A 26,750-nucleotide genomic window follows, 5' to 3' on the forward strand; every position below is an offset into this window, starting at 1 on the left:
TGTGTGTGTGTGTGTGGTGTTGTGTGTGTGTGTTTGTGTGTGTGTGTGTGTGAGGTGTAGGGTCGGCTCTTCAGGTCTTCAGGGACTTAATAGTCTCCTACCACTCTACTTGGCCTAATAGTTTCCTACCACTCTACTTGCATGATTGGGAAACGAACAGTACCAGGTGTACTTGGGAGTTTGTTAGAAATACAGACTTAACAATTTCCAGATCCACTTGAATCTATTTTTACGACATTCTGAGACTATTTACATGCACATTAAAGCTTCAGAAAGGCTAGTAGTTCAGGCAGGACAAGGGAACAAGCAAACATGTTCTCTTTTCCTGGTGACTGAATTATACTGTGACTACAATTTGACTAAATGTCATCTAATATCCAGTCATTAAATATATTGCCAACATTTGCCTTCAGGATAGACCTCCAAACTAAGGATCGGTAGAGTTGGCCCGGGTGTGATGATTTACAATATTGGCAAAGGAGGTGATTTTAAGTTAGTACATGAATGCACACTGATTTTCTTTATGGTTATATTCTTGTTATGGCAAGCAATTCTAGTAACAAACGTCCTCTTTAAGTGTATTTATAAAAGAACAAAAATTGGCTTTAACATGTTTAATTTTTGGTGCTTGCATTTAATCCCAGAACTCACCCTCTGGAGCCTGAGGCAGGTTTGGTCTATACAGTGAGTTCCAGGTGAGCCAGACTACATACTAAAGCTGTCTACAAAAACAAACAAACAAAAGAGCAAAAAGAAAACAGCAAAACCAAACCAAAAATGTTGATACAAACATATGGCACAAATCATTAGTGTATTGCACGATTGAGTCAAATTTGGGAACTACTCCTCCCATTAAGTTGCACAACTGCTTAAAATTTTGTTTTAAAGATTTATTATGTGCACAACATTCTGCCTCCATGTATTCCTACATGCCAGAAGAAGGCACTAAATCTCATTATAGATGGTTGTGAGTCACCATGTAGTTACTGGGAATTGAACTCAAGACCTCTGGAAGAGCAGTCAGTGCTCTTAACCTTTGAGCCATCTTTTAAATGGTGCAACCACTGCCTCTAAATTGGGTGTACCCTCATCATGCCATAGTTCAGGCCAGCACATACACATACCCCTATACCTGTTTGTCAAGGTCCCTTTATTCTTAGCTTATAGCATTATCCATACAGGAAACTGTGACACAAATATCCTAAATGGGAAAAATTCTGTTCAAAATGTGGCATAATTCATGGTATCTTCTACATAAATAAAAATCTCATTACTTTATGTTTTAGAATATTGCAAGTTGTTCTATTTAGCTTTAAACTTCAAAGCATGAGTACCATCTTCTAGACAGATGGAGCACTTTCCATATATCAGGTCACACATAACCTTGTAACTGTTGCTTATATGGAGGTTTCTGCCATAAAACTCTTACCATTTTATTGCAGATGGAAAGAGTTGTTGAAATTCTTTCAACATAGAATTTGAAAGCCCTGACCTTTATGGCTGAGTTCTCTTGGAGACCTTTGTCTCTTATTCTGGCAGGTTTTCACTGGGATCATTCTAAAATAACAGGCAAGTTCACATCACATTGCAGGAAGAGATTGGTTTCCTTTCTTGCTACCAGATCTATAGGGCGGAGCACTATTCATTGATTCTTTGTTTTTGTTTCTTCTATTTTATTGATTTCAGCTCTGAGTTTGATTGTTTCTTGCCATCTCCTTCTGGGTATTATTTCTTCTTTTTGTTCTAGAGCTTTCAGGCATACCATTAAGTTACTAATGTTGACTATCTCCATTTCTTTATGTAGGCACTTAGTGCTATGAACACGAGAACCACCTTCATTGTGTCCCACGGGTTTGATTATGTTGTATATTCATTTTCATTCAATTATAAAAAGTTGTTTTATTTCTCTCTTTCATCAGTAGTGAGTTGTTCGGTTTCCATGAGTTTGGGATATTCCTGTTGTTGTTGATATCCAGTGCTAATCTGGGGAGCTCAGAGAGGATGTAGGGGTTTATTTCGGTTTTCTTGTATCTATTGAGACTTGCTTTGTGTCCAAGTATGCGGTCAGTTTTGGAGAAAGTTTTATGAGCTGCTGAGGGGGTATATTATTTTGTGTTTGGGTTAAATATTCTAGAAATCTCTGCCAGGTTCATTTGGTTTATTATGTCATTCACCTCCAGAATCTCTGTTTGGTTTTTGCCTGGATGACCTGTCTATTGGCTGGAATCAGATATTGAAGTCACCTACTGTCACTGTGAGGGTCAATATATGATTTTACCTGTGGTAGTGTTTCTTTTATGAACTTTGGTGCCTTTATTTTTGGTGCATAAATGTGTAGAACTGCAATATCCTTTTTGTGGATTTTCCTTTGGTGAATATGTACAAATATGTTTGCTCTTATCTCTTTTGATTAGTTTTTGATTTTGAGTCTATTTTGTCACATATTAAAATGGCTACACTGGCTTGCTTCTTGGATACATTTAATTGGAATATATTTTTCCATCCTTTTACCCTGAAGAGGTGTCTATCATTGATGTTAAGTTGTGTTCCTTGGATTCAGCAGAAGGATGGATTCCATTTCTGAATCCAGTCTGTTAGCCTGAGTCTTTTTATTAGGGGAATTGAGGCAGTTAATGTTGAGAATTATCAATGAGCAGTGTTTGTTGATTCTTGTTATTTTGTTGTTATGGTGTGGGTTTTTACTCCCCTTTAGATTTGCTAATCTGAGATTATTTATGTTTTGTGTTTTCTTGGGTGTGGTTAACCTCTTCAGGTTGAAGTTTCTTTAGTACCTTCTACAGACCTGGACTTGTGGATAGATACTGCTTAAATTTGGTTTTATCATGGAATGTTTTTCTTTCTCCATCTATAGTGATTGAAAATTTTGCCTTGTAGTGCTGGGCGGGCCCTTAGCCCAGCCCGGGGCAAATAATCCAGGCATCACTTGTGAGTCAATTGGTGCCACTCAGTCCTAGAGGCACTAAGCAGGGCCTTAGCTTCTTCTTGTCCACCCAGGGCAAACTCTGTGATAGTGTGTGATGCTCTAATTTTAAGACATTTTTAAAAGAGTTAAGCAGAAAAGATTAAATTCCTTCAGTAAAAGTTGTTTTTCTTTGAGGAAAGAGCTATAAATCAGTGTTTAACGTTAAAAGCATAAAAATTCAAAATTCTCTAAGTTTGATGGAGCTACAGTGACTAACATATCAAAACACTGTGGGCATAGTGATGTCCATTTGGGGTATGTAATACATGTTTTCACTTGTAAAATACACTGAAAGTTTATGCCAAGAAACAGCTTAAAAATAAGATTAATTGTGTGTGTGTGTGTGTGTGTGTGTGTGTGTGTGCATGAAAGCACACTTATATACAGGTACACTTGGAGGCTAGAAGAGGGTGTTAGATCCCTTGGGCTGGAGTTACAGGCAGTTGTGAGTCACCTGACTTGTAGGTGCTGGGAATTGAATTCCCATCATCTGTAAGAACAGCAAGTGCTTTTAACAACTGAGCCATCTCTCCAGCTACTAAATACAGAATTTTAATCATACATATATGATACAAAAGCATTTTCCTTCAATACAGTTATCACATAGTATACTTAATGGGAAACTACTAAATGTTATATAAACAGGTCACTAAAATGTCTTCTTTCAGAAAAACATTTATTTTCAATCTGTACATATTTTTGTTATCTCCCTCAAGTAGATCTTGACTTGTTATTTAAATCCTGAAGGATAAGCTTCCAAGGACCAACACTCAAGTTCAGCTGCAGCTAGAAAGAAAAAGTAAGAATTACAATCTTTACCTCATAGACTTCACAGTAACAGCAGGAGTCAGTAAAAAAAAGGCTGAGAACCTTGTCAGAATAGATAAAAATGACAAGTATGTATGTATTACTACAATACAAAACTAAAATTAATATAGTTTGCTCCTATATACACACTGAATTAATTATCATCAGGGCTGAGTGTCAGCATGCATTCCCATTCTTCACTCATTTACTCGGAGACCAGGTACTAAACTACTGTGATGAGTACTGAGAAGATGAGAGAAGATATATTCTAGCTCTCAATAATCATTTTATTGTATTATATCCCCACACCAGATGGACATGCAGTTTCTATACAGAGCCTTAGAAGTAAGTAATGGGATTTAAAATGATACTTGTCAAGTGACAATTTAGGGAGTGTGATTGATTAAGTATCAGTAGATGATTGTTGTAGTTTTTGAGGAGGTTGACTGCAGATGTTAATGAATTGTTGAGGAAGAATAAAGAGTAGGTTTTGAAAAATTATGGAGCTATAGAAATTCGGGGTGAATGGTACTCACTAGGATTGCCTGCTTATAATGTAGAATCTACAAACAAAAGGGCAGGGATTCCATTGGCTACTTAAATTTGCTTTGTAAATTTACTCTAAATTGAACAATACACATTGGCAACATACCTTTATCTACCTCTTCAGCTATATCTTTTACCATTTTTTGCTGCTTCTGAAATGTCAGATTTTATAATGTTAAAAGAAAACAAATGATATTGTGGGAATGATATATCACTTAAAATATATTTCTTATGACCCCCTCAAAACCTATTAAAGTAGAAGCTTCTTAAAATGTATACACATGTGAAAGAAATTTAAATGGAACAACCAAATAATGGGGGAGATAAAGCCCCAACTGCACATTTCTTGCCAAATGAAACCTCCAGTGCTAGGAATGGGTTACATATAACTGAATTGTTGATCAAAGGGTCTTATAGAAACCTCTAAGCAAGTCAGGCTATTACCAATGCTATTGGTTGTTCTCCACAAAATGATAGTAAGGCCCTATTGCTGAAGACAATACCTACGTATCTCACTGAACACGGAGAAGTTGATCTGGTGTCTAACTAGAGCCGTTACCTCTACTGACTAGTGTTCCCAGTACAGGAAGGTACACTGCATGCTACCAGAGGAGAAAAGTAAACACCAACCCAGCTACAAACCCTTTGGTCTGCAATGATGATGTGTATGCAATAGTGGCACAAATTTTGTGGGAGACAGGAACCCTTAAAACCACATTGGGATTGTATGATAAATTAGGGTTTTTGCCACCACTTACATATCCATAATTCCCCTTTCTTTCTCCTCCAGCAGAGCAAGATGCCCAAAGGAAAGAAGGCCAGCAGGAAGAAGGTAGCCGCAGCCCCCTCCATTGTGAAGAGACAGAAGGCCAAAGAGGTGATGAATCCTTTGTTTGAGAAAAGATCTAAGGACTTTGGCATTGGACAGGACATCCAGCCCCAAAGAGATCTCATATGCTTGGTCAAATGGCCCAGCTACAATTAGACTGCAGTGGCAAAGGACCATCCCCTGTAAGTGACTCCAAGTACCTGCTGCTTAACCAGTTAACCCATGCCCTGGGCTAGCAAACAGCAACCCCCAGCTGCTTAAGCTCAGACACATAAAAATGAAAACAAATGTTTTCTTCTTAGATAACACTGTCTATTGTGACCTTTACTGAACATGTGTAAGTCAACTAAACAGTTCAGTATCTCACCAAATGAAGAGAATTAACATTACTATCAGATAACAGAGTTGGGATGCCAAAGGACAGAATACTGCTTACCTTGAGCAGACTTCTCCGCATAGACTCAGAAGGCTGAGGGCTGGAGATAGAAGGCTCTGGGTTTCTGCTTGGAATGAAGCTTGGGTTGCATTTCACACAAGTGTTACGCTTTGTGACACTAGGACATTCGGTGACAGGCCATGGACTAAGAGCGCTCTGCATAGCTCTGTTCTGTTCTGTCACCAGCAGAATGTCTGTTCTGACTTTACTCAGTTTGCTGTTAGTCCTGTGAAGATTGCAAGTACTTATGCTCTTGTTCCCCAAATGAGTCAGGCTCTTTAGCAAGTACTTCCTATTTCCATTTGCTAATGTCTTAAAGCTGAAAACGTGTTGGAGCATACCTTCGGCACTTAAATTTGTTATAAAGAAGTACATCTACTTCCAAGCTAACAAGTAAATTTAGAGTAGGAGAGAGATGAACGCTTGCCAATGATGACATGATGCTATGCTCATATTCTTGATTGAAGGGACACTAGCCCACTGAATATGTAGCTCTGGCAAGCCTTGTCCTTCTTCCCTCTGCCTTGCTAAAAACCCTTAGATTACATCGAGAAAGCTAAGCCATCAAGGTCTTTTCCCTTATTTGGATATTTTGTATGCCAGATTCATTCTTCAGGATGAGTACCAAAGTCCAGCAATCAAAAGCCCTGTTTGGTTCACCAAATTAACACGCCAAATCAAAATATCCGATTGCATCCTAGCCCATTCTAACATAGATCTCCCTTTTTCCTCCTCTTCAAAATTACACCTGTAAGGTCATTTGCTGCTGTTTTCTGTCTGAGCAGCCACTTTAACTTTTCTTTCCCACATAATAAAGGATCTCTCTGAAAACAGGTGTTCAGGTGTAGTTTGTGCCTAATCTGAGGTCCAGGAGGAAGCCCCTACTGCTGGGAGGTCTCCTTCATTGACTATAATAACCATTGTACCACAGGAAACCACAACAAACTATTGTGTGGTGATCCATGACAAATGTATACAAATGTACAAAATGTTCACAATTAAAAAATAAAACTCAGCTGGGCAGTGGTGGCGCATGCCTTTGGGGAGGTAGAGGTGGGCGGATCTCTGTGAGTTAGAGGCCAGACTGGTTTACATAATGAGTTCCAGGATAGCCAGGATTGTTTCACAGAGAAACCCTGTCTCAAAAACCAAAAACTAACAAATAGAAAAACCAAAACTCAAAACTATCTAGAAATAGTTGTATGCAGTAAAGCAGCTTTGGGCTCAAGAGCTGTTGGATCAACAGATTTTCAAGTGTTTGCTTTCACTATGTACAATTCACCCATGCCCTGAGACAAATTAAACATTTGGTACAGAGGGAAATTCAGAGGAGCAGCCCCTGGGACAGAAGATGCTTCTCCTGATTATTTAAAAATCAAAATGAGCAGTTCCTGGAGCAGTTAGCATCTTAAGTCATTTCTGAGAAAGGACTTGCCATTTCTGCCCCCCCCCCCCACACCCCGACACATGCCCGGGGATTATGCTTATGAATGGTGTTTTGTTCATCACTGGGATAACCTACCCCTAGGAGTCAAGTCTGCCTTGATGTACAGCAGGTAACTCTACCAGTGACACCAGAGATGAAATGGATGCAGTAGCAGACAGTTAACCTCCACAAGAGTCAGAATGTGCCCAGAGGGGCAGTGTCATTACTGTGGGTCCTTCTAGGTGTGTTTCTAAAAAAGTAATTGTTAATGTTTCTATTTGAGAGAATGTTAACATAATTTTATAAAAATATAACTGTCTAAATTAGCTGAAAGGCCAATCTATCATTAGGAAAGAACAACACATAAAACTGAAAATTAAAAAAGGGGGAAGTGTTCTGTAGCCACACTCTAAGTGTGGGTTCATTTCCTGACATTATTATAATCCAGTTATAATTTGTTGCTTGCCTACATATCCTACTGAATCTGTTTATGTGAGAAAGTGAGCGACTGTTTCCCGCTTACTTGTTGAGCTTCTGTGATAACATCTTGCTGAGTTCCTGCTCTTTGACACAGCGCTGCTTGTATTTCTCTACCTTCTTTGCATCGGACTCTCTTTCAGCTTGCATTTTCTCAAGCTCTGATTCAAGACTTTTAATCTTGAGTTCCATTTGACTCATTACTGAATCATTGTTACTGTCTCTTAATGCCATTGGGTGGTTTTTATCCTCTGATTTTGCCTATGGAAAATTAAAATGATATACTTTAAAAATAATTATACTAGACACTCAAAATACTTGCTGTGCTTACTTTAGTTTTGAGTTATTGATTCCCAGAGTAATTTTAAATATGTGAAATAAGATGTCAGAGTTTAAAATATCAATACCAACTCTGTTAAATCTGATCATAAAATGACATTGAACTTTGTTTGGTTGGGCTACAAGTCTTGGTTCTGAATTGTTCTCATGTTTGCCCTTATGTAACCAGACAGTTCACAGGATAGAGTTGACTCAAATTTCAAAAAACCCCCAACAGTATAACTTAAGGACAATTCAGAAGCATGTAGAAAGTGATTATTCTGAAAGATAATTGTATTTTAATGATGGGATTTAATTAAAGGGATTAACAGATGTCACCTGACTTCTAGAAATCTCCAACACTGGCTGTTATAAGACACACAGAGGACACACACACACACACACACACACACACACACACACACACACACACACACACACACATCAGTTATGCTGTAAAAGTGGATGCCTGTCTCATGAGTTTTCTAAATGATGACTTCCTCTCTCTTCAGAACCCCACTGACATTATCTCTCTTCGCTCTGACCTACCATGTTCTCTTGTAGCTGGTGCTGCAGGTCTAGTGCATCTCTTTCCAGAATCTTCTCTTCCTTGTGGACCTTTTCATATAGTGTTTGTGCTATTTTTATTGATAACAACTCCTGCTCAATGTATTTAAATTGCACATTCAGAGGTAGATATTTGGCATTTATAGTTCCCCATTTTTCTTTCAATTCATGGATCTACATGAATAAAGAAAGTCACATAGACTGGTAAAAAAGGATTTAGGTTGGAAAAGTCTAACAGAAAAACAATAGCAAATTTTGACCTAAATTCAGTTGAAATATATTATAATCAATAGCAGAGTCAGAATGTAATCCATTGAAGCTTGTACAAAATCAACAGAATGAAAACCATAACAAATCATAAAAATATACTTTTAAAAATGTTTTTATTAATTCTTTGAGAATTTCATACAGTGTATTTTGAGGATATACACCTTCTCTTGTTCCAGATCCACCCACCTTCCTGCTCAGACAACTTGGTGTTCTCTCTCTCTCTCTTTTAAATCCACTGAGTCCAATTTGTGTTGGCCAACTTCTTTTGAGTGTATGTCCTGCCCTGAGGCATGGTCAATATGTCAGGGTCACCACCATCAAAGAAAACTGACTTTAAGGCTTAACAGTGGTTAAGAGAACTTGTTGCTCTCGCATAGGATCTGAGTTTGGTTCCCAACACCTACCTGTTGACTCACAATCATCTGTAATTCCACTTCCAGGGGATCTGATAACCTCTGAGCTGTGGGGGCACCAGGCATGCATGTGATTTACATACATACATTCAGATAAAACGTTCATGCACATAACATTAAGTAAATAAAATCTTTAAGATTAGAAAGGAAGGAAGGAAGACAGTTGACTCTCTGTCTCCCAGCAGCTATCAAATGCCATAGCTTCTCAGCTGGGAGTGAATCTTTGTGTACACCTCCCTGCTCCATGATCCATTTCACAAAATATATTCATCTATGTCACAAGATAGCTATCTTCACTGGACCTCAAACTTTTTTTCTGATTTGTTTCATTTCTTTCCTTCATAAAATTGTCTCTTAATAAAGAATCTTACCCTTCCCCATCTTTAATGCTTATAACTTATAAGGAAGTTTTGGGGACATTGGTTTTCAGTTGTTTAAGGTCTTCATCAATAAGTGACTCCAAAGTCAGGCAGTGGTGGCTCACACCTTTAATCCCATCACTCAGGAGACAGAGGCAGGTAGATCTCTGTGAGTTGGAGGCCAGCCTGGTCTACAGAGCTAGTTCCAGGACAGCCAGGGCTACACAGAGAAACCCTGTCTTGAAAAACAAAAACAAAACAAAACAACAAAAACAAACAAACACCAATAGGAAAAAAAAAACAAAGACTCACAGAACAAGAGTCTGGAAATTAGACTGTAATTACTTAATTTGACAGATGTGGAATCCAAAGTTGCCTGTTTTTTTCTGAGTTGGGGATGTCTAGCTCATTTGAATGGCTGTCTTCGTAAATTTTTTATTGCTGTGAAGAGACATCATGGCTGAGGTAATTTATGGAGATAAGCATTTCACTGGGGGCTTGCTTATAGTGCCAGAGGGTTAGTCGGTGACCGTCATAGTGGAGAGTGTGGCAGCAGACTGGGAACAAAACCTCCAAGTCCACCCCTGGTGATACACTACCTCCAACAAGGCCACACTACTAATCTTTTCCAAACTGTTTCACCCACTGGGAAGTAAGCATCACATCTATGAGCCTTTGGAGGCCATTATCTTCAAATCGTCACAGCTGCATTACAAGAAGTCATGATTTTCAGCAAGGACCTGGAAAGAACCTCCCGGTACAAAGGTCTAGTGATGGGACCCATCCGTTTCTAAACAAGAATGGCTTAATTCAACAACATCCTGTGGTCATTTAATTCACAAAAGTGAATTGATTTTCAACATTTGTGGAAAAACAAGTGTGAAAAAATAGCTTTTCTAACAAAAAATAATGCTGGAACACCTAGATATCCACACACAAAGAATAAAGTTCTACTGCTACTAAATAACATGCTTACAAATGAACTCAATATAAACCTGCGAAGTGTAAACTTAAAGGTCATGTCTCTAGCTTGAAGATGGACTTGCGTCACATGGTCTTTATCAGTTCCTCTTTGCAGTGACCAGCCCTATGACTGATCAGAAAAAGGGGATGAGCTATGCTTACAGGATATGTGGTTCCTTCATAGGGTGCTGAGAGCAGTCCACAACTGAAGGTGCTTGCAAAACACTGCAGCTATGTCAAATGCTACTGACATTCCTCTGTTAAATGACTGGACTACAGATGTATGTTAGTTATATCCCAATAAAACAGCTACCAAATGTGTTGTAATTTAAGAAAAACAGTGCAGGAGAGAAAGACACCATGCAACAGGGTTCAAGCAGAGGGTTTTTTGTTTGTTTGTTTTTTTAAATTAGGGAAAGGAGTAATAAAAATGGGAAAGGGGAGATGGGCCTCCAGGGCAGGAGCAGCAGGAAAGAGGAAGAGGGGAGAGAGAGAGAGAGAGAGAGAGAGGAAGAGAGAGAGAGAGAGAGAGAGAGAGAGAGAGAGAGAGAGAGAGAGAGAGAGAGAGAGAGAGAGAGAGAGAGAGAGAGAGAGAGAGAGAGAGAGAGTTTGGGAGGTGGTGGGCAGAGCCCCTTTAAAAGGGAACACAGTGAATATGCACAGGTGATGCTCTTAGGGTCTGCAGCTGAGGGCGTATCCTTTCAGAACCCAAGGACTGGGCAGTACAGATGCCTGAATATTAGCCAAATGTAGAGGGAAAAATCAAGTAGAATCACTGTCTCTATGGTAAACATTAGGATGAAATAGTTGTTTTTCACTGCATCTAGGGTAAACATTAGAATGAAATAGTTGTTTTCTAAAAGTACTTAGACCTTGAAAAAAATCATTGTGAAAAACAGTGGTTAGTTAGTTTCTGTAATTTATAGAGTTTGTTTTTCTGAAGGGGCTTTACAGCCTTTGCGTGACATTAGTCACCTGACAATCCTGGCACACCTGGAGTGACTTGCATTACTGCAAACAGTACACAATAAGGACTAAAGTTGCAGAAAACTTGTTTTGCCCCTAAACAACTCTTGTGTAACAATCAATAAATTCACTTTGGTATGGCTATTCAAGGTTCATTTCCTTGAAACTGTTCCTTCCTGCCACCACAGAGCCTGAATTACATCTTGGAGTGTCCCTCTTTCTTTGATCATCCCATGCAACATACAACACCGAAACCAAATAAAATCAATGTTATTCATGATTTAGTGGTTTGTGAGAGTTTGTACTGCTTGGCTTTGCATACCAACAATACCTTTTCAATGGAGAAGTAATTAATTTTCATTGACACTAAGTATGAACATTTAAGCATTTATATTTTTGGTTTCCAAACAAGTTAGAATTACCTCATTTTTTAACATATCCATTGAAATGTTCACTTCAAGTTCTTTAGTTTGTAAATCTCTATGGCATCTAAATTCTCCATTTTCATGATCATTCAATTTTTTTCTCATTACTCCTAAGTGTTTCTTTATTCTGCAAAAGTGTACAGAGTATGGGAAGTTTTTAAAACAGCAAATGCTTAACAATTTTTCAAATTGATTGTATGTTCTATCATATTTTTACGTAATTTCTTCAAAAGTTTCAACTTAAAATTATTGAAAGTATTCTAATGAATTATAATCTTAAGTAAATAATATGAAGGAAATTTCTGTGGTATTCATGGCAGATAAAGAATAAAACTATAATTATATACTGAATTGTTTCAACTATTAGTATCTACTTTAGTATTATAGTATGAAGCATTAACTAATGATTAACAATTATGAATAATCCACAAATAAGTAATCAAGGTAAAGAAGAAAAATGTGCATATGTGTGAGCTATATGTAAATATGTCTCATTTTATATACAAGAGCTGACTATGCATAGACTTTGGTATTTGTGGAGGGTCCTAAAGCTAAACTTCTGCAGATACTAGGGTGACTATATTTTAGTTGTATGTGTCTATATACAGAAACATATAGCTATGCATATATACATACGTAGATACATATATGTAATGAACAAGTTTAGCAATATGTATATGTCATGCACAAATGGGTGATACCCACAGAAAAGGAATATGTCTGCATGATATCATAGTTGAAAAAAAGAAAGGCAGAAAGAAAATAAAAAACTAAATCAAGATAATTTTGATACTGGTGTTTTAGGTAGGAAAATGTTTGAATGCTGAATGAAGGATGCTACCAGAAGAAGAAAAGAAGGAAAAATGAACCTTACCCCCTCCTCCCAAGGCTCAGAGATCACTGTGGAAGAAGGCACAGAAGACTGTAAGAGCCAGAGGCAGTGGATGACTGCAGTGAAACAGTGGCCATGCAGGTGCATCAGGGCAGCTGCATATAATGACCACAGTGATTTTTGACAGCATGTGCAAGCTCTGTGCAAACTCAAGCCAAACCTGTCTGTCTCAGCAAGGGAAAGGGGAGGGGGACACGAAGCCACCCCTCTCTGGAGGGGGCAATTAATAGCTTCTGGGAGACAAGAGTCTGTTTTCTTTATTAGTGTGGACCCTGAAAGTCAAGCACGTGCCAGTGGGAGGCCACACATTCGGGAATATGGGCAGCACAGATTACAGTTGGTAGGTGAAAAAAAGGAGAATACAAAGTTGAGTGGGTGGGAAAGGAGAGGATGGATCTGGGAGGAGAAGAGAGGGTAAATATCAAAGCAATTTAGGAAATCTCAAAGAACTAAAACAAACCAAAAAAAAAAAAAAAAACAAGAAAGAAAGAAAAATTCAAGGTAGATGAAGAAATGTACAGAATCATGCCAAAGGTATCGCCATCATTGTTTTCAGGATCGTTAGAGAGTATACATATTTTAGCATTCAAATTTCAGATTGACTTGTGAGTTTCTGAAGTGAATTTTAGAGAACAGTAAGTTTTGGTTGTTAACTTATAAAATGAATTCATATTTAGGTGTTAATAAAATTAATTAAATAAGTCTGTGAGTGAAGAGAGTTGAAATATTAAAATCTTACTCAGTAAACTCCCTCTCTAATTCTTCATTTTTATTCTTCTTTTGGTCCAAAGAACACTTCAGAGATGACATGATTTTGTTGAGTTTCTTTAGCTGTTCCTCTTTGTCTCTAGCCTTTGAAAAAATATAAAAAGTACTTAAAAATCTTAGTATAAACTATTCTTTCTTAAAAATATTATTTATTGCTGGGCAGTGGTGGTACACACCTTTAATCCTAGCACTTGGGAGGTGGAGACAGGTGGATCTCTGAGTTTGAGACCAGGTTGGTCTACAGAGTGAGTTCTAGGATAGCCAGGGTTACACAGAGAACTGCTCTAACTCTAACTGATTAACATTTCACTCTTCTTTCATTATTATTATTATTATTATTATTATTATTATTATTATTATTATCATTTGGTTTTTCAAGGCAGAGTTTCTCTGTGTAGCCCTGGCTCAAAAATTATCAAGAATAATATGCATTAAGTCAGGTTACCAAAATCATTATCTTATGAATTCAGTCAAACTTCCTATAAAGCAAAGAGGATTTTCACTAACAGCAGGAAGTGGCATCGATATGAATACATTAAATATTTGTATCAGTGGGACTTTTCACATTTCCTGCAGTGTTCTCATTAGGGAAAGGAAAACATGAGACAGAGGTGAGCAAGAAGCTGACTCACCAAACCTGCATGTAGCCTCCAAAGCTCTGTGATTTTCTTTCCTTGCTCCTGTATTATAACTTCTGCCTCAGAACATTGAGCTTGAAGCCTAAATGTGTTTTATAAACAGTTATTCTTACAGATGAATCTTTTACAACACTGTATAATGACAAAGGACTTAGATTCTGAAAAAATTGAGAGGTAGATATTGTTTCATTTTCTAGCTGTGTTTTAGAGAGAATGTGCAAATTTTAGGTAAAATGAACAAACATTACACAAGCCTTTTTCCTTTACAGTGTGAGGATTGAACTCAGGGCTGTGGGCATACAAAGCATGCCCTATTCATCCCACTGAGCAGTGTCCCTAGACCTAAGGAACACAAAGCTGAAATGTCCCTTGACCTTCACAGAGCTATCCTTATTGTGACTGATAGGATTTTTTTACACTACACTGATAATTCGCTTTGTAAATATTCAGGTTAAGTGTATGTGCCTTTATTTATTAATTTTATTTTATGTGTGTTGGTAAAGCCTGAATGTATGTCTGTGAAGGTGTCAGATCCCCTGGAACTGGAGTCGCAGACAGTTGTGAGCTGCCATGTGGGTGCTGGAAATTGAACCCGGGTCCTCTGGAAGAGCAGTCAGTGCTCTTAACCACTGAGCCACCTCTCCAGCCCCGTGTGTATGCGCCTTTAAATTATACTTCTGCATGAGATCCTGCATCTTCTGAGAACTCTGTACAGCTTCTCTTTGTTGATCCTGGGCTTCTTGCAACTAAAACAAAGAATTAAAAGGAAAAATTTACTAATATTCTAGACAAACCTTCCTATCACATGTTTTCACACTAAAATTATTTCTAAACACTTATTTTATATATGTATGTGTATGTATGCATGCATGCATGCATGCATGTATGTGTGCTTCAATGTGTGTAGATGCACCACATGCGTGAAGATGCCTGTAAAAGCCAGAAGTGGGCATAGGAACTCCTGGAGCTAGAGGAAAATACAGGCAGTATGAACTGCCTATGTGGATGCTAGGAATGGAACCCAGATCCTCTGCAAGAGAAGCAAGTGTTCTTAACTACTGGACCATCCTGCTAGCCCCCTCATTCTAGAATTTTATTAGCACACAGCCACCATGCATTAATCTGCATACTGAGGGGACCTTTTGTGCAATAACTGTGTAGTTAACTGAGTTATTGCAAAAGGGATCCTATCCCCACCAAATCTAAAATATTATGATCTGAGTCAATGCCTGTCTTATGACTGATACTGAAATACAGTATTCTTGTTTGGAAATCATATTTTCTCAGATACAAAAACTGACAAAATTGGCAAATGAGAAAAAAGTCGAAATCCTATTATGGTGAATTTTTACATGTTCAAAGTACCACTCAGTTGTAATATTAATAATTCATATGATGAGTAACTAGAGCTATGCAAGCAATGATTACAAAAGTTAGCATAATACTCTAGGGTAGAACTGGATGCTAAAGGAAAGTGTGAGTCCGGCGTTGGTGGCACACACCTTTAATCCCAGCACTTGGGAGGCAGAGGCAGGCGGATCTCTGTGAGTTCAAGGCCAGCCTGGTCTCCAGAGCGAGTGCTAGGATAGGCTCCAAAACTACACAGAGAAACCCTGTCTCAAAAAAAAAAAAAAAAAAAAAAAAAAAAAAAAAAAAAGGAAAGTGTGAGAGGCAGCTTCTAAGTGAGATGCAGGATACCTGTGTCTGAGACGCAGCGCCTATTGCTAGTAGCAATTGTCTCAAACAAATTAGTTTTCTGTGCCTTGGCTACCTCATAAGTAAACGAGAGGTAATTACAACTTCTAATACTGGACTTTATGGATGATTAGATTGGAAAATATGCATAAAGCAATTGGAAGAATTTGAAAGACATAGGGAGCCGTAGATAGCATTTGCTGTTGGCATCAGTACCTTGCTGTTCTCACACCATCCTATCCTTTAGGCAGGCGGCATGTTAACAGAAGCCTTCCATACCAGGTGCATGGAATCTCTTTCAAGGCAGTGAAGGTGGCAGCAAAATGGAAGCCCTAGACACCCCCAGTAAGTCATGGAACTTTTGTGATTGCATTGGCTACCTAATTTGTTTCCGTGCATACTAACTTCCATCGGAGGTTCTTTCAGTAGGCAAACTGCACCTCTAGGGCACGATAGTGTGTAGATGAGGCCACTGTCAGAGGCGTTGGACTTAACTATGAATAAAGGTTCTCTTCCTCTGTGTCAGCCAGCACTCTGATAAGCGGGTGGTGATTACTAGGGGTAACTTGCAAGATGTGGCACATTGGAAGAGCTCTGATGAGAGCCTCTCTGTTGTTGAATCACTGCAAATCTAAATCACAGGTCAGCTTCCATTATAAAGGAGAAAAGTATGAGCATTTGGTAAATAATCCTCCAGTAGGTGAAGTTTTATATTTAAGTGTTGGGAGCCATACAACTTGGCAAGCCACAGGGTTATAGAACTGTCTTTTGATTATAAATGGCTTCTAGAAGCATGAGCACCTAGAAGGAACAACATGACCCAGAAGTCAATTCTTTGTTCTAACCACAGGCCCACTTACCTAAGCAACCCTCCTTCCCACCACTCACCTAGGTAACACTCTCTCTCCCCACCACCCATGAACTTTTTACCCTGCCAACATCCTCCTTCTATAGTTTTTGTCTCCAGCTTTGTTGCTGTTAGTCCTATTAGAAAAAAGTGGCTTTCTGTTTACATTCTTTGGCTACTGCCCAGCAGAAGCAGCTTTCCCTGTGCTTGCAAGATTTAACTTCCAGCCTAACTCAAAAAGAGCTCCAAATAATACCTGATAAAATTCAAACTGCTAAACCATATATATATCTGGGGTACAAACTACACCATCAACAGATGCTAACCCCACAGATTAAACTACACACCTCCCTCATTTTTAACTGGGAATGTAGAGAGACAATGAGCTAATGATGGAGGGCCATAGGTTTAAAGGATTTAGCCAAATTACTCTCACAGAAGATAAGAAATTTACAGCCACAGCTCATTTACAATAGGTCAGCGAAAGCCCAGAGGGCAAAAGGCAAGGGAGGCCAAGGCCAAAACCAAAAGACTTGCAGCCTTTGGGAGCTACTCCCTTCTCTGTCTCACTGATGACCAATCAAATATATAGAAATTACTATTAATACAGCCAGTCAGAAAACTGTTTTAAGATCTTATGGAAAAAGAAGGACACCATAGAAAAATTTAGATCTGTTTAAATTTTGGATGCTCATAATTCAAGAAATGGCTATAACTGCTATGTTACAAGAGATTTCAATTAGGGATTTTTCATTTCAACAGACTGGCCATAACCTGGGCAAAAGGAGAGATGAAGAATGTGTGCTTGCTCTGTGTGTACGGTGTGGCCACACCTGAATGCATGATATGTGATTGTAAATACATGAATGCCGACAAAAAAAAAAACTGCTTAAATTGCTCTGGATATGATTTACAAATGTGTGTCTATATGTACATATATATATATATATATATATATATATATATTTACTTCAGATATAGTTAAAAAGCTACCTAAATTGCCTTAAATATAATTAAAAAGAGCGTCCAATCAGCCCCGTTGACTTAGGGGCAAAGAGAGATCTATATGGACAATTATATGAAATTTGGCAGAGGAGAGGATACAAAAATCCTCCTAAATTTTTAGTGTCAGCTAATGAAAAGTTTAACAGGATGGATTAGAAAAGGCTGCTCAAAAACCTTTAAGTAAATTTTCAAAAACTGTTTGGGACATATGCTAAATTCTAAAGAATTTAAGGCTTAAAGATAAAAAATTATGTTACTTATGTCAAGCAACAAGTTGGTTGGTTATTTCTAAATAATGATTCATTGGGCAATTGTTTTTGCTAAATTTTCAGGGAACATTGATAATCAATTACAGCTCATAGGCTGTTACAGTTTATACTAATACATCTTTCCCCGAAAATAGTAAGAAACAATCTCATAAATACTATGTCAATTTTTACTGATGTTCTTCTAATATAAGAACAACTTATATTATAAATGGTAAAAAAATATACAGAACAGACTGCTCTAACCACAACTCAGGTCATCAAGTTACAAGCTATTGCAATGGTCTTTCAGTGTCTAATAAAATGATTTATTTAATTTGTATACTAATAACCATGTTTTTAAGGCTCTTTAAGTAATAGAGACAATTCTATACACAAAAACTATATCAGGTTAAAATGTTATTTAAACAAATTCAAAATACTATTCACCTACAAAAATTGCCATGTTTCGTGGGTCACATTAGGGAGCCCATTCAGGCCTTTCCCTACCTACTGGCTAAAGGGAACGAATCAACAGATCGATTAATAAAATTGGTCGATTTGTCTTAGATAGAGAGAACTCTACAGTTTCATAACTTTCATCATCAAATAACCAAAACTCTTAGGTTTAACTAGAGAGACTACTCGTCAAAACTGCCAAACAATAAGGTGTACCCACAATGTTTATCTGTAACTAATTTAGGAATAAACTCTAGAGGTCCACTTCCTAATCATCCATGGCAAATGGATGTTACTCATACTACAAAATTTGACAAATTAAAATATACACATGACAATTGATATTTAAATTTCTAAACATGTGATAAGTAACTATTCAATGATGTTTTCCTTACATGGGAGTTCCAAAAGTAATAAAAACAACCTATATACTAAACAGTAAGAAAGACCCAATTTGGGGTGGAGGAAATGTTTGTGCTTTCTTACAGGAAAACAATAAAACAAGATGGCTACTGGATCATTTGGAGATATGCATGGAGAAGAGAAAACTGACATGCTGAGATAAAATAGCCAACCCCTCTCCTCCTCCTGAAAACCCCACCTCCAAACTCACCTTAGCCAGCTCATGGGTTCTGAACTCTGTGTGGCACCCCCCACTTTCAATTCCCTTAACCCATTCTTGTCTCTGCAACCTTACCCTGTCCCCTGCTGATTCCTCCCAACAATGCCTGGTGGGCCAGCCTCGATGGCCTCACTCCCTGCCTTTCCACCTATATCTTCGAGAGTTGGCATTCTGCGTTCTTGTGCAGGTTGTTCTCATATTGCTTATACCAGCCTGATGAATTCTTTCACTTCTGGGAACAATCCCAAGGGACCTCCGCCCTTTCCCATCCTCGAAGCTGCAGGGAACCTATATCAGCAGTTACAATTGCCGTTCTCTAGGAGCAGGTACTGGGATCTCTTCCCTCATCATTGGCCTACCCAGCTATACTGAGCTCAATGGCACTGTAGACAGAGATGTTAAGGAACTCCATAATATCCTCACTGTGGAGCATGAAACTACATGCAAATTTGATGCAGTGTTTTTTCAGAAACTCCTTGTTTTGAAATAGGGATTTTTTTCTTTGTAAAGGAATTGATGATTTGAAAACATGGTATTTGCTGGCTGTTATGTGTCGGCTTTCCTTAGTAGTTGCAGTAGTAAAGTAGGAAGCACCCTTCCAGATGGACACATCAAGGGAGTAGAATCACTGTCACAAACTAGAAAATCCATCATTGGTGGCAAGGGGTTTACGATCATGGAAATCAGCTCCTGTGAGAAACATTCAAACCTTTGCTTTGGCGAGGCTGTCATGAATGTTAATATTTAACTGCTGCAGACTGAGCATTGAAGAATATCAGCTTGTTCAATGGGAAAACATGCCTCTACCATCCCAAATGTATTACATATGCCCACAGATGGCTGGAGAGATGCTCAGTGGTTAAGAGTAATTACTGCTCTTCCAGAGGATCCAGGTTGGGTTCTCAGCACCCACATAGTGGCTCACAATCATCAATAATAGCAACAGGATTCAATGCCCTCCTCTGGCCTCTGTGGGCACCAGGCATGCATGTAGTACACATACAAATAAAATAAAAATAAAAAGGAAATCTAAAAATTCTCTGTACTTTGCACCATGCACAGTTTCCTTTCTAAAACATGTGCTTATTCACATACCAACACGTTAGTCATCTGAAAATGACTGGTAAAAAATGCTCTGGTTTTCTTTTGTGCATTTAACATCTTTTGTTTGCCATGGTGATTTTGCAAAATGCAACCTTGTAAGAATCTGGCATTTGGTTCTCTAAAAGTTGCCGGTCAGTGCTGTTTTCTTCTTCACAGTTTAAAGGTATGCTTTCATGAAGTTTTAACCCCACATCATTGGTGGCAAAAAGCCTAAAAACTTAATTAAATATGGAACTTTCAAAAATCTATCCAAAGAAAGTAGCCAGTTCATGCTCTGGGACATTCACTCCACATTGAATGAACCATATTCTAACTGTGTAAAACACAGGGAACCTGGTCACAGAGCGAAAGCAATTTCTTCATACAGGCACAGACACTACTGTGAAGTGAATTTCTTTATGAAACACAGCATAAGCTTCTTCACAGTTGTAAAGCTAATGAGCCTGAATTTTGGCATAAAAATGCCCCAAATTAACATTTATGACAGTACAATGATAAAACTCATTGCAAGATTTACTGTAGCTATTTAGCTATAAATGCCATTATTTTATTTTAGGGTAAGGTGACATTTCCTTGGATTTCAATTAAAATTTTTTATATGCCCTTGTGTGTATGTCATACATGCAAGGGTTCCTAGAGGCAATACGAAGATATCAGATACCCTGGAGCTGGAGCTACAGGTGGTTTTAAAATGGTCAACGTGAGTGTCAGGAACTGAACTCGGGTCTTTTGGAAGAACACGATGCTCTTAGCCACTGAGCCACCCATCCAGACCCTGTAGTAACATTTTGTTAAACTCTTATATAATAGAGCCATGGACCTCATGACAATGGACCATACACACAATGATAGTCATGCAGGTTATACTGCCTAATGATATACACACATATATGCAAATTAATCAGAGACATTGTAACAAATATTGATGAAATAAAGTCACACACATTAAGAGTAATTAATAGTAAGCAACTAGTTTACCTGATCCCAAATCTGTTTTGCTTTCATGTGCAGGATCCCCAGAGCCATGCCATAATGTTGATTTTCAGTGTCTCTAGTATAAAGTCCATCTTTTCCTGGCAACTGTGACTTCTCTCTTTTATTTTCTTTCTTCTCCCTTTATTTTAATGCAACTCTGTAGTTAAATATACTTAACTTAAAATTCTTTTTTTTAAATGTCCACTGCTTGACTCTGCTTTTCATTATTCTAACAAGTCAATATCCTGACTTCATATCCTAATATCTATGTTCCAATACTTTTTCTAGATCTCATGTTTTCAATTCCTGACTTCAATCTTTTCCAGAGATCATATATATTGGGAAGGTAATAATGAAGGAATGTTTTCTTGACTGATAAGTTTCTGTTAAGAGAAACTTTGGTAATTATTTTGGAAAAGCCATCTTGAAACTATTCATCAATTTGACAAATTGAAAGTTATGATTTGACATAATTTTCTACATAACCCCTAATAACAACAGGTAATAGAAATTTAATTCCTAAAAGTTATTGCTTGTAAACAAGTATGTGAATTAACTAGAAATAAAATTTTATTTTTATAAAACATAACATGCACCCCTCAAATGATTTACAGTGTAAAAGAATCCTTCCAAAACTTTCAAACAATGAGCATTTGCACATTATTAGAATTCAAGGCAAGACTAGGGAGCCTATTTTACCTTTTACTAATGCTTGCAATTCATCTTATTATTTTAATAAGCAATTTAAAAATCAATACAAGATCAATTGATTCAATAGTAACTATCTTGTTCTTTCAACATAGAAAGTTGATTTTATTTTATCAGTGAGAGAGGTATTGAATAAATTAATTGGTCATCTACTCTAGTTAATACATGTCAAGAACAAAGGTGTTGGGCCCGAAGAGAGGTTCAGTGGTTAGGAATGCTGGCCCCTTGCAGAGGAACTGGGTTAGGTTCCCAGCACCCACATGGCCCCTCACAATTGTCTGTAATTTCAGTTCCAGGGGACCCAATGCCTCTTCTGGTCTCTCAGCCTGCTATGTAGTACACATACATACATGCAGGCAAACACCCACCCACCCCCACCCCCCACACATCCACACACACACACACACACACACACCCCAAAAGGATAACTGGGGTTCAACTCAGCACTATGTGCTGGCCTCACGAACATAAAGTGTAATCTCCAACACCAAAAATAAATAAATGAAGAGCACCACTGCATGGATTAAAAACTTCGGTTTGAGAAAATGACAGCTTCTTACTCTTGTGGTAAGTTAATACAGCTTTTGTGAGAACAACTTAGGCAAATAGATCAAAATCCTCTTTATATTTCTATTTATTTTTATTTTAAAGACAGGGTCTTATAGTTCAGTGTAGGATGGATCTCATTATGTAGCCCAAGCTGGCATTCACCTTCCATTATGTTTCTGACTGAAGTCTCCTCAGGGATGAGATTAAAGGTGTGAGCCATCACATTCCACTTATTGATTAAAGTCAGTTATTTTTTAAAGAAGCTCCTATACTTTAAGGCAATAATTCTACAGAAAAATCATTAGAAGATAATTAAAAACACAGAAAACAATATATAAATAGCATCCCTATAATAGATAGCATGCTTTCCCAGTGAAGAATCATGCTTAGAGATGAAGGATGAGCCTGTCCAGCTCTGGCCGATGCCCCAGCAACAGCCAGCCTTGAACGGAAGGCTTCACTAACCTATATATACCATAGGCTTATGCATTTTCATACTCTGTCATCCTTAAATCTCTTTTAGGTCCTGGCTGTAGGTTACACTCTAAACAATTTAAACAGAGACTGAGGACTGTAAACCTGGCCATGTAGGCAGATGGAGGTTTACACAGCAAAGATATTGCCAGAATTATTTCTTAAGTACATCAGTGTTCTCTTTTGAATCATTGTTACCCAGGATCATCATGACCATGTGGTAGAATTTTGTTTTTCCTGCTAAAAGCACAAGGGACTTAAAGGCACACCAGAACTTGAGGATGGTTGTGACTCTACATGACCCCCTTGAGCATGTTCTTAGAGGATGGGCCCAATAGCTTACATCCTAGCATCATAAATGTTTTTATATTGGGGGGCTGTGCTCCCTTAGCTAAATTCTCCCTTTTAAATGTCTCCTAAGCAAATTTATCAACAAATCCTTTATACCATCAACTCCCTTACCTTGAGTTTCTTCTACATCATTCCTTTAAAAATTACATGAAAAGAACTGCCAAATTCTCATTGCTGAGTAAGCAACAAGACTTCTATGCCATAGGCTCCTATAGAGCTGTTAAAGTTGTGCTTGCAACAATATGCACCTAATTATTGGAAATATGTAGGGGCAATGGCCTGTTATGGCATTTGCAAGGATTTCACACTTCACAAAACAAGGAAGTTTCTCCTATTCAAAACCCCAGAGGTGTTGGTTATATAGTCATCAGTTATATAGATCCTACTCCCCCAACATCTGCCATAGAAAGTAAGTCTTCATCATCTCCTCAAAACCAATCAACCCCAAACTGCAGGGCTCTTCCCTCTCAGGCTTTTGTGGTCTAACCTGGATCTCACTGGCTCTGTTTTCATCACTTTTTCTTCAGCTACACCATGCTCCTTGTTTCCAGTTTTCCTTGTAAGTAGCTCACAGGGCTTATTTTCAGTTTCTGTTTGCTGTCTGTTAGAACACAGGTCTGCCTCTGTAAGATAGACAGTGGTCACTTTTGTTTTTTAAATTGAAAATAACCTGGCGGTGGTGGTGCTCGCCTTTAATCCCACCACTTGGGAGGCAGAAGCAGGTGGATCTCTGTGAGTTCCAGGCCAGTCTGGTCTATAGAATGAGTTACAGGACAGCCAAGGCTACACAGAGAAATCCTGTCTCGAAAAACCAAGAAAACATTTTTTTAAAAGATTTATTTATTTATTTATTTATTTATTTATTATGTATACAATATTCTGCCTGCATGTATTTCTGCAGGCCAGAAGAGGGCACCAGATTTCACTACAGATGATTGTGAGCCACCATGTGGTTGCTGGGAATTGAACTCAGGACCTTGGAAGAGCAGGCAGTGCTCTTAACCACTGAGCCATCTCTCCAGCCCCAACAAAAAAGTTATTAAATAGATTATTTTTTATAGAATGTATTCTGATCACCATTCCCCCTCCTCCCCCACGTCCCTACCTCGTCTTCTCCCAGATCCTCCACACCTTCCCACCCATCCAATTCCACACCACCTTTCTTTCTCTCTTTAGAAAACAAATAGGCAAATAAAAGCAAGGCAAATCCCGCAGCCTGAGGAGGAGGCCCACTTCCTCGCAGCTCTCTCTGGGATAGAGGTTAGCAGTCTGTCCAGTGACTTGACAGCTCTTCATTCATGCTTCTAGTCTCTGCCCTTCTCTTTATAATGCTGAACTACATCATTCCAAGCGAGTCTCCCTGCCAGATGTCTCCCTTCCCTCGAATTACACAAGTCTGATCCTTGCTTTGTTCTTGGGATTTTGCACTGGGAAGAGCTCTGAAGACTGCTATGACAGCCCTCCCTTTCTCTTTCTCTTCCTCATCCTCACTCTTTTATTTCTGAGGCAGAGCAAATAATACTACGTAGTCCAGGCTGGCCTCAAACTCAGAGACCAACCTGCCTCTGCTGGGACAAAAGCGTGTGCTGCCTCCCTTGGCTTTACTCTCACTCCAGGGTTGAAAGCCAAGCTGCTTCTTCCCTTTAAGGCCTTAACATATTTAGATCTCTATATATTGTACTGTTTTGTCTAATGTTCTCTCTCTAGCTTGGAGGCTCTTTCTCCTAACAAACTACAGTTTCTGAAGGGAATTGTGTGTGGGTTTCCTTTCCAGGTGACCAACTCCCAGAATTTCAGGTTTCTGTACCAGAGAAGAACTACACACAGTGTTCACTCATTCCTAAACTGAACAAATGCATACTGGATGTCTACAATATACAACACAGGATACTAGGGTCTGCAGCTAAAATGAAGAAAGAAATCCTGCCATTGTTTAAAGTCTAGTGGAGAAGCAAAGATTAATAAAATAACCATTATAAATTCTGATAGATGCTGTAAGAAAATGTCTGCTATCACCTAAGGGTACTTGATCTGCAATAAATCCTGGAATACTGTTCAGAGAAAGAGAAAGGCTATGCTGAGGAACGCAGGAAGACAGAAGTCAATTAGGCAGAGGGTAAAGAGCACACTACACCACAACACATTACTGAGACTCCACTGCAAAATGCTTCCATCCACAGTAGAGTGAAAGGTGCAGATTTCATCTTTACCTGAGGAACCCAAACACAAACAGCACATGAAACAGCAATTTGGAAGATGATGATTTGTCTGGTATAGGAACAAATGAAGGTAGTCTCTCAAGTGTTCCAGCTGTCTTTCATGAAAGAGTTCTAGGCTGTGACACAAAGAAGAGACATGACCCAGGAGGCTACCTGATAAATGTTAGCGATGAGTCTGTTAAAAGGAAGATGGGCAGGGATCACAGGACAGAACAATGAAGACCTTCAAGGCCTCTGACTGAGCAGAGAACAGTAACTGTGCCAGGAGAAGGAAGACAGTCACAGTCTCTTCCTACCAGATAGGCAGGGCAAATACACAGTTCATCCACCAGTGGTCTTCCCCAAAGTGGAGGGCAAACTTTAGAGTCAGTACTGTTCTGATATTCCTTTTTTTTTTTAAATTTTTTTGAGACAGGGTTTCTCTGTGTAGCTTTGTAGACTAGGCTGACATAGAACCCACAGAGATCTATCTGCCTCTGACTCCCGAGTGCTGGGATTAAAGGCGTGTGCCACCAATGCCAGGTCAAACCAAACTGTTTATAAACATTTTAACATTGTTTGAAAATAAAATAGAAGCCGGGCGTTGGTGGCGCACGCCTTTAATCCCAGCACTCGGGAGGCAGAGGCAGGCGGATCTCTGTGAGTTCGAGACCAGCCTGGTCTACAAGAGCTAATTCCAGGTCAGCCTCCAAAGCCACAGGGAAACCCTGTTGTGTGTGTGTGTTCATGTATGTATGTATGTGTATATGTATGTGTGTGTGTGGTGAATTTGAACACGAGTGTGCCTGAGTGCCCACATACACATGGAATAGAAGTAGAATCAACAAAAAGACTCGGAATGCCACCAATACTGAAAAAGAACAGAAGGAACCATCATGGCTCTTTCATGGAGACAGTGTATTTGCTCTTTTTCTAATTTAACAGCAGACACACTTTGGACTCTTAATAAGGAGCACCTTGTAGAGGACAGAGTTCAGTTCCTGTACCCACACTGGGCTACACGCAACTGCCTCTAATTCCAGCTCCAGAGACCTCTGACTCCTCTGGCCTCCTTAGACACCTGCACAGACATGTGTATAATCACAACATATTCATAATTGAAAATTTAAAAAAAGTCTTAAAATAATCCAAACACATTTTGATATGAATAGCACTGTAACATATCAGTATTTAATGGTTCAAAGTTCAGCAATATGTAAATATACTCCTGAAATATATTGAAAGGTCCATAACATGCCATTCCATTTAAGTTGATTTCTTGGGAACATGTCAGCCATGCAGGTGAAGGAAATGATCAGGCTAACTGCAGATCTTCACCTCTCTTCCCTCTCCTTTGAGGCCAATCCTCAATCTTACCCCCATCTCTGTAGACCACCTGCTGCAGCCTCTCCCTTCTCTCTGCCCAGTTGATCAT

At 38.6% G+C, this 26,750-nt stretch overlaps 1 protein-coding gene across 1 annotated transcript in view; it reads left to right on the top strand.

Annotated features, from left to right (window-relative positions):
- LOC103159818 (translation initiation factor IF-2-like) overlaps positions 1-25,026 on the top strand; it is a 26,495-nt gene extending 1,469 nt beyond the window's left edge. Inside the window, exons 3-5 of the mRNA XM_027410226.2 lie at positions 5,127-5,213; positions 16,026-16,123; positions 24,892-25,026. Of these exons, the coding sequence (XP_027266027.2) occupies positions 5,127-5,213; positions 16,026-16,114 (176 nt within the window). The 3' untranslated portion in view covers positions 16,115-16,123; positions 24,892-25,026. The remainder of the gene's footprint in view (positions 1-5,126; positions 5,214-16,025; positions 16,124-24,891) is intronic.
- Positions 25,027-26,750: the final 1,724 nt, after the last annotated feature.

This window comes from Cricetulus griseus, chromosome 3 (assembly GCF_003668045.3).
Source record: "Cricetulus griseus strain 17A/GY chromosome 3, alternate assembly CriGri-PICRH-1.0, whole genome shotgun sequence".
NCBI classification, from domain to species: domain Eukaryota; kingdom Metazoa; phylum Chordata; class Mammalia; order Rodentia; family Cricetidae; genus Cricetulus; species Cricetulus griseus.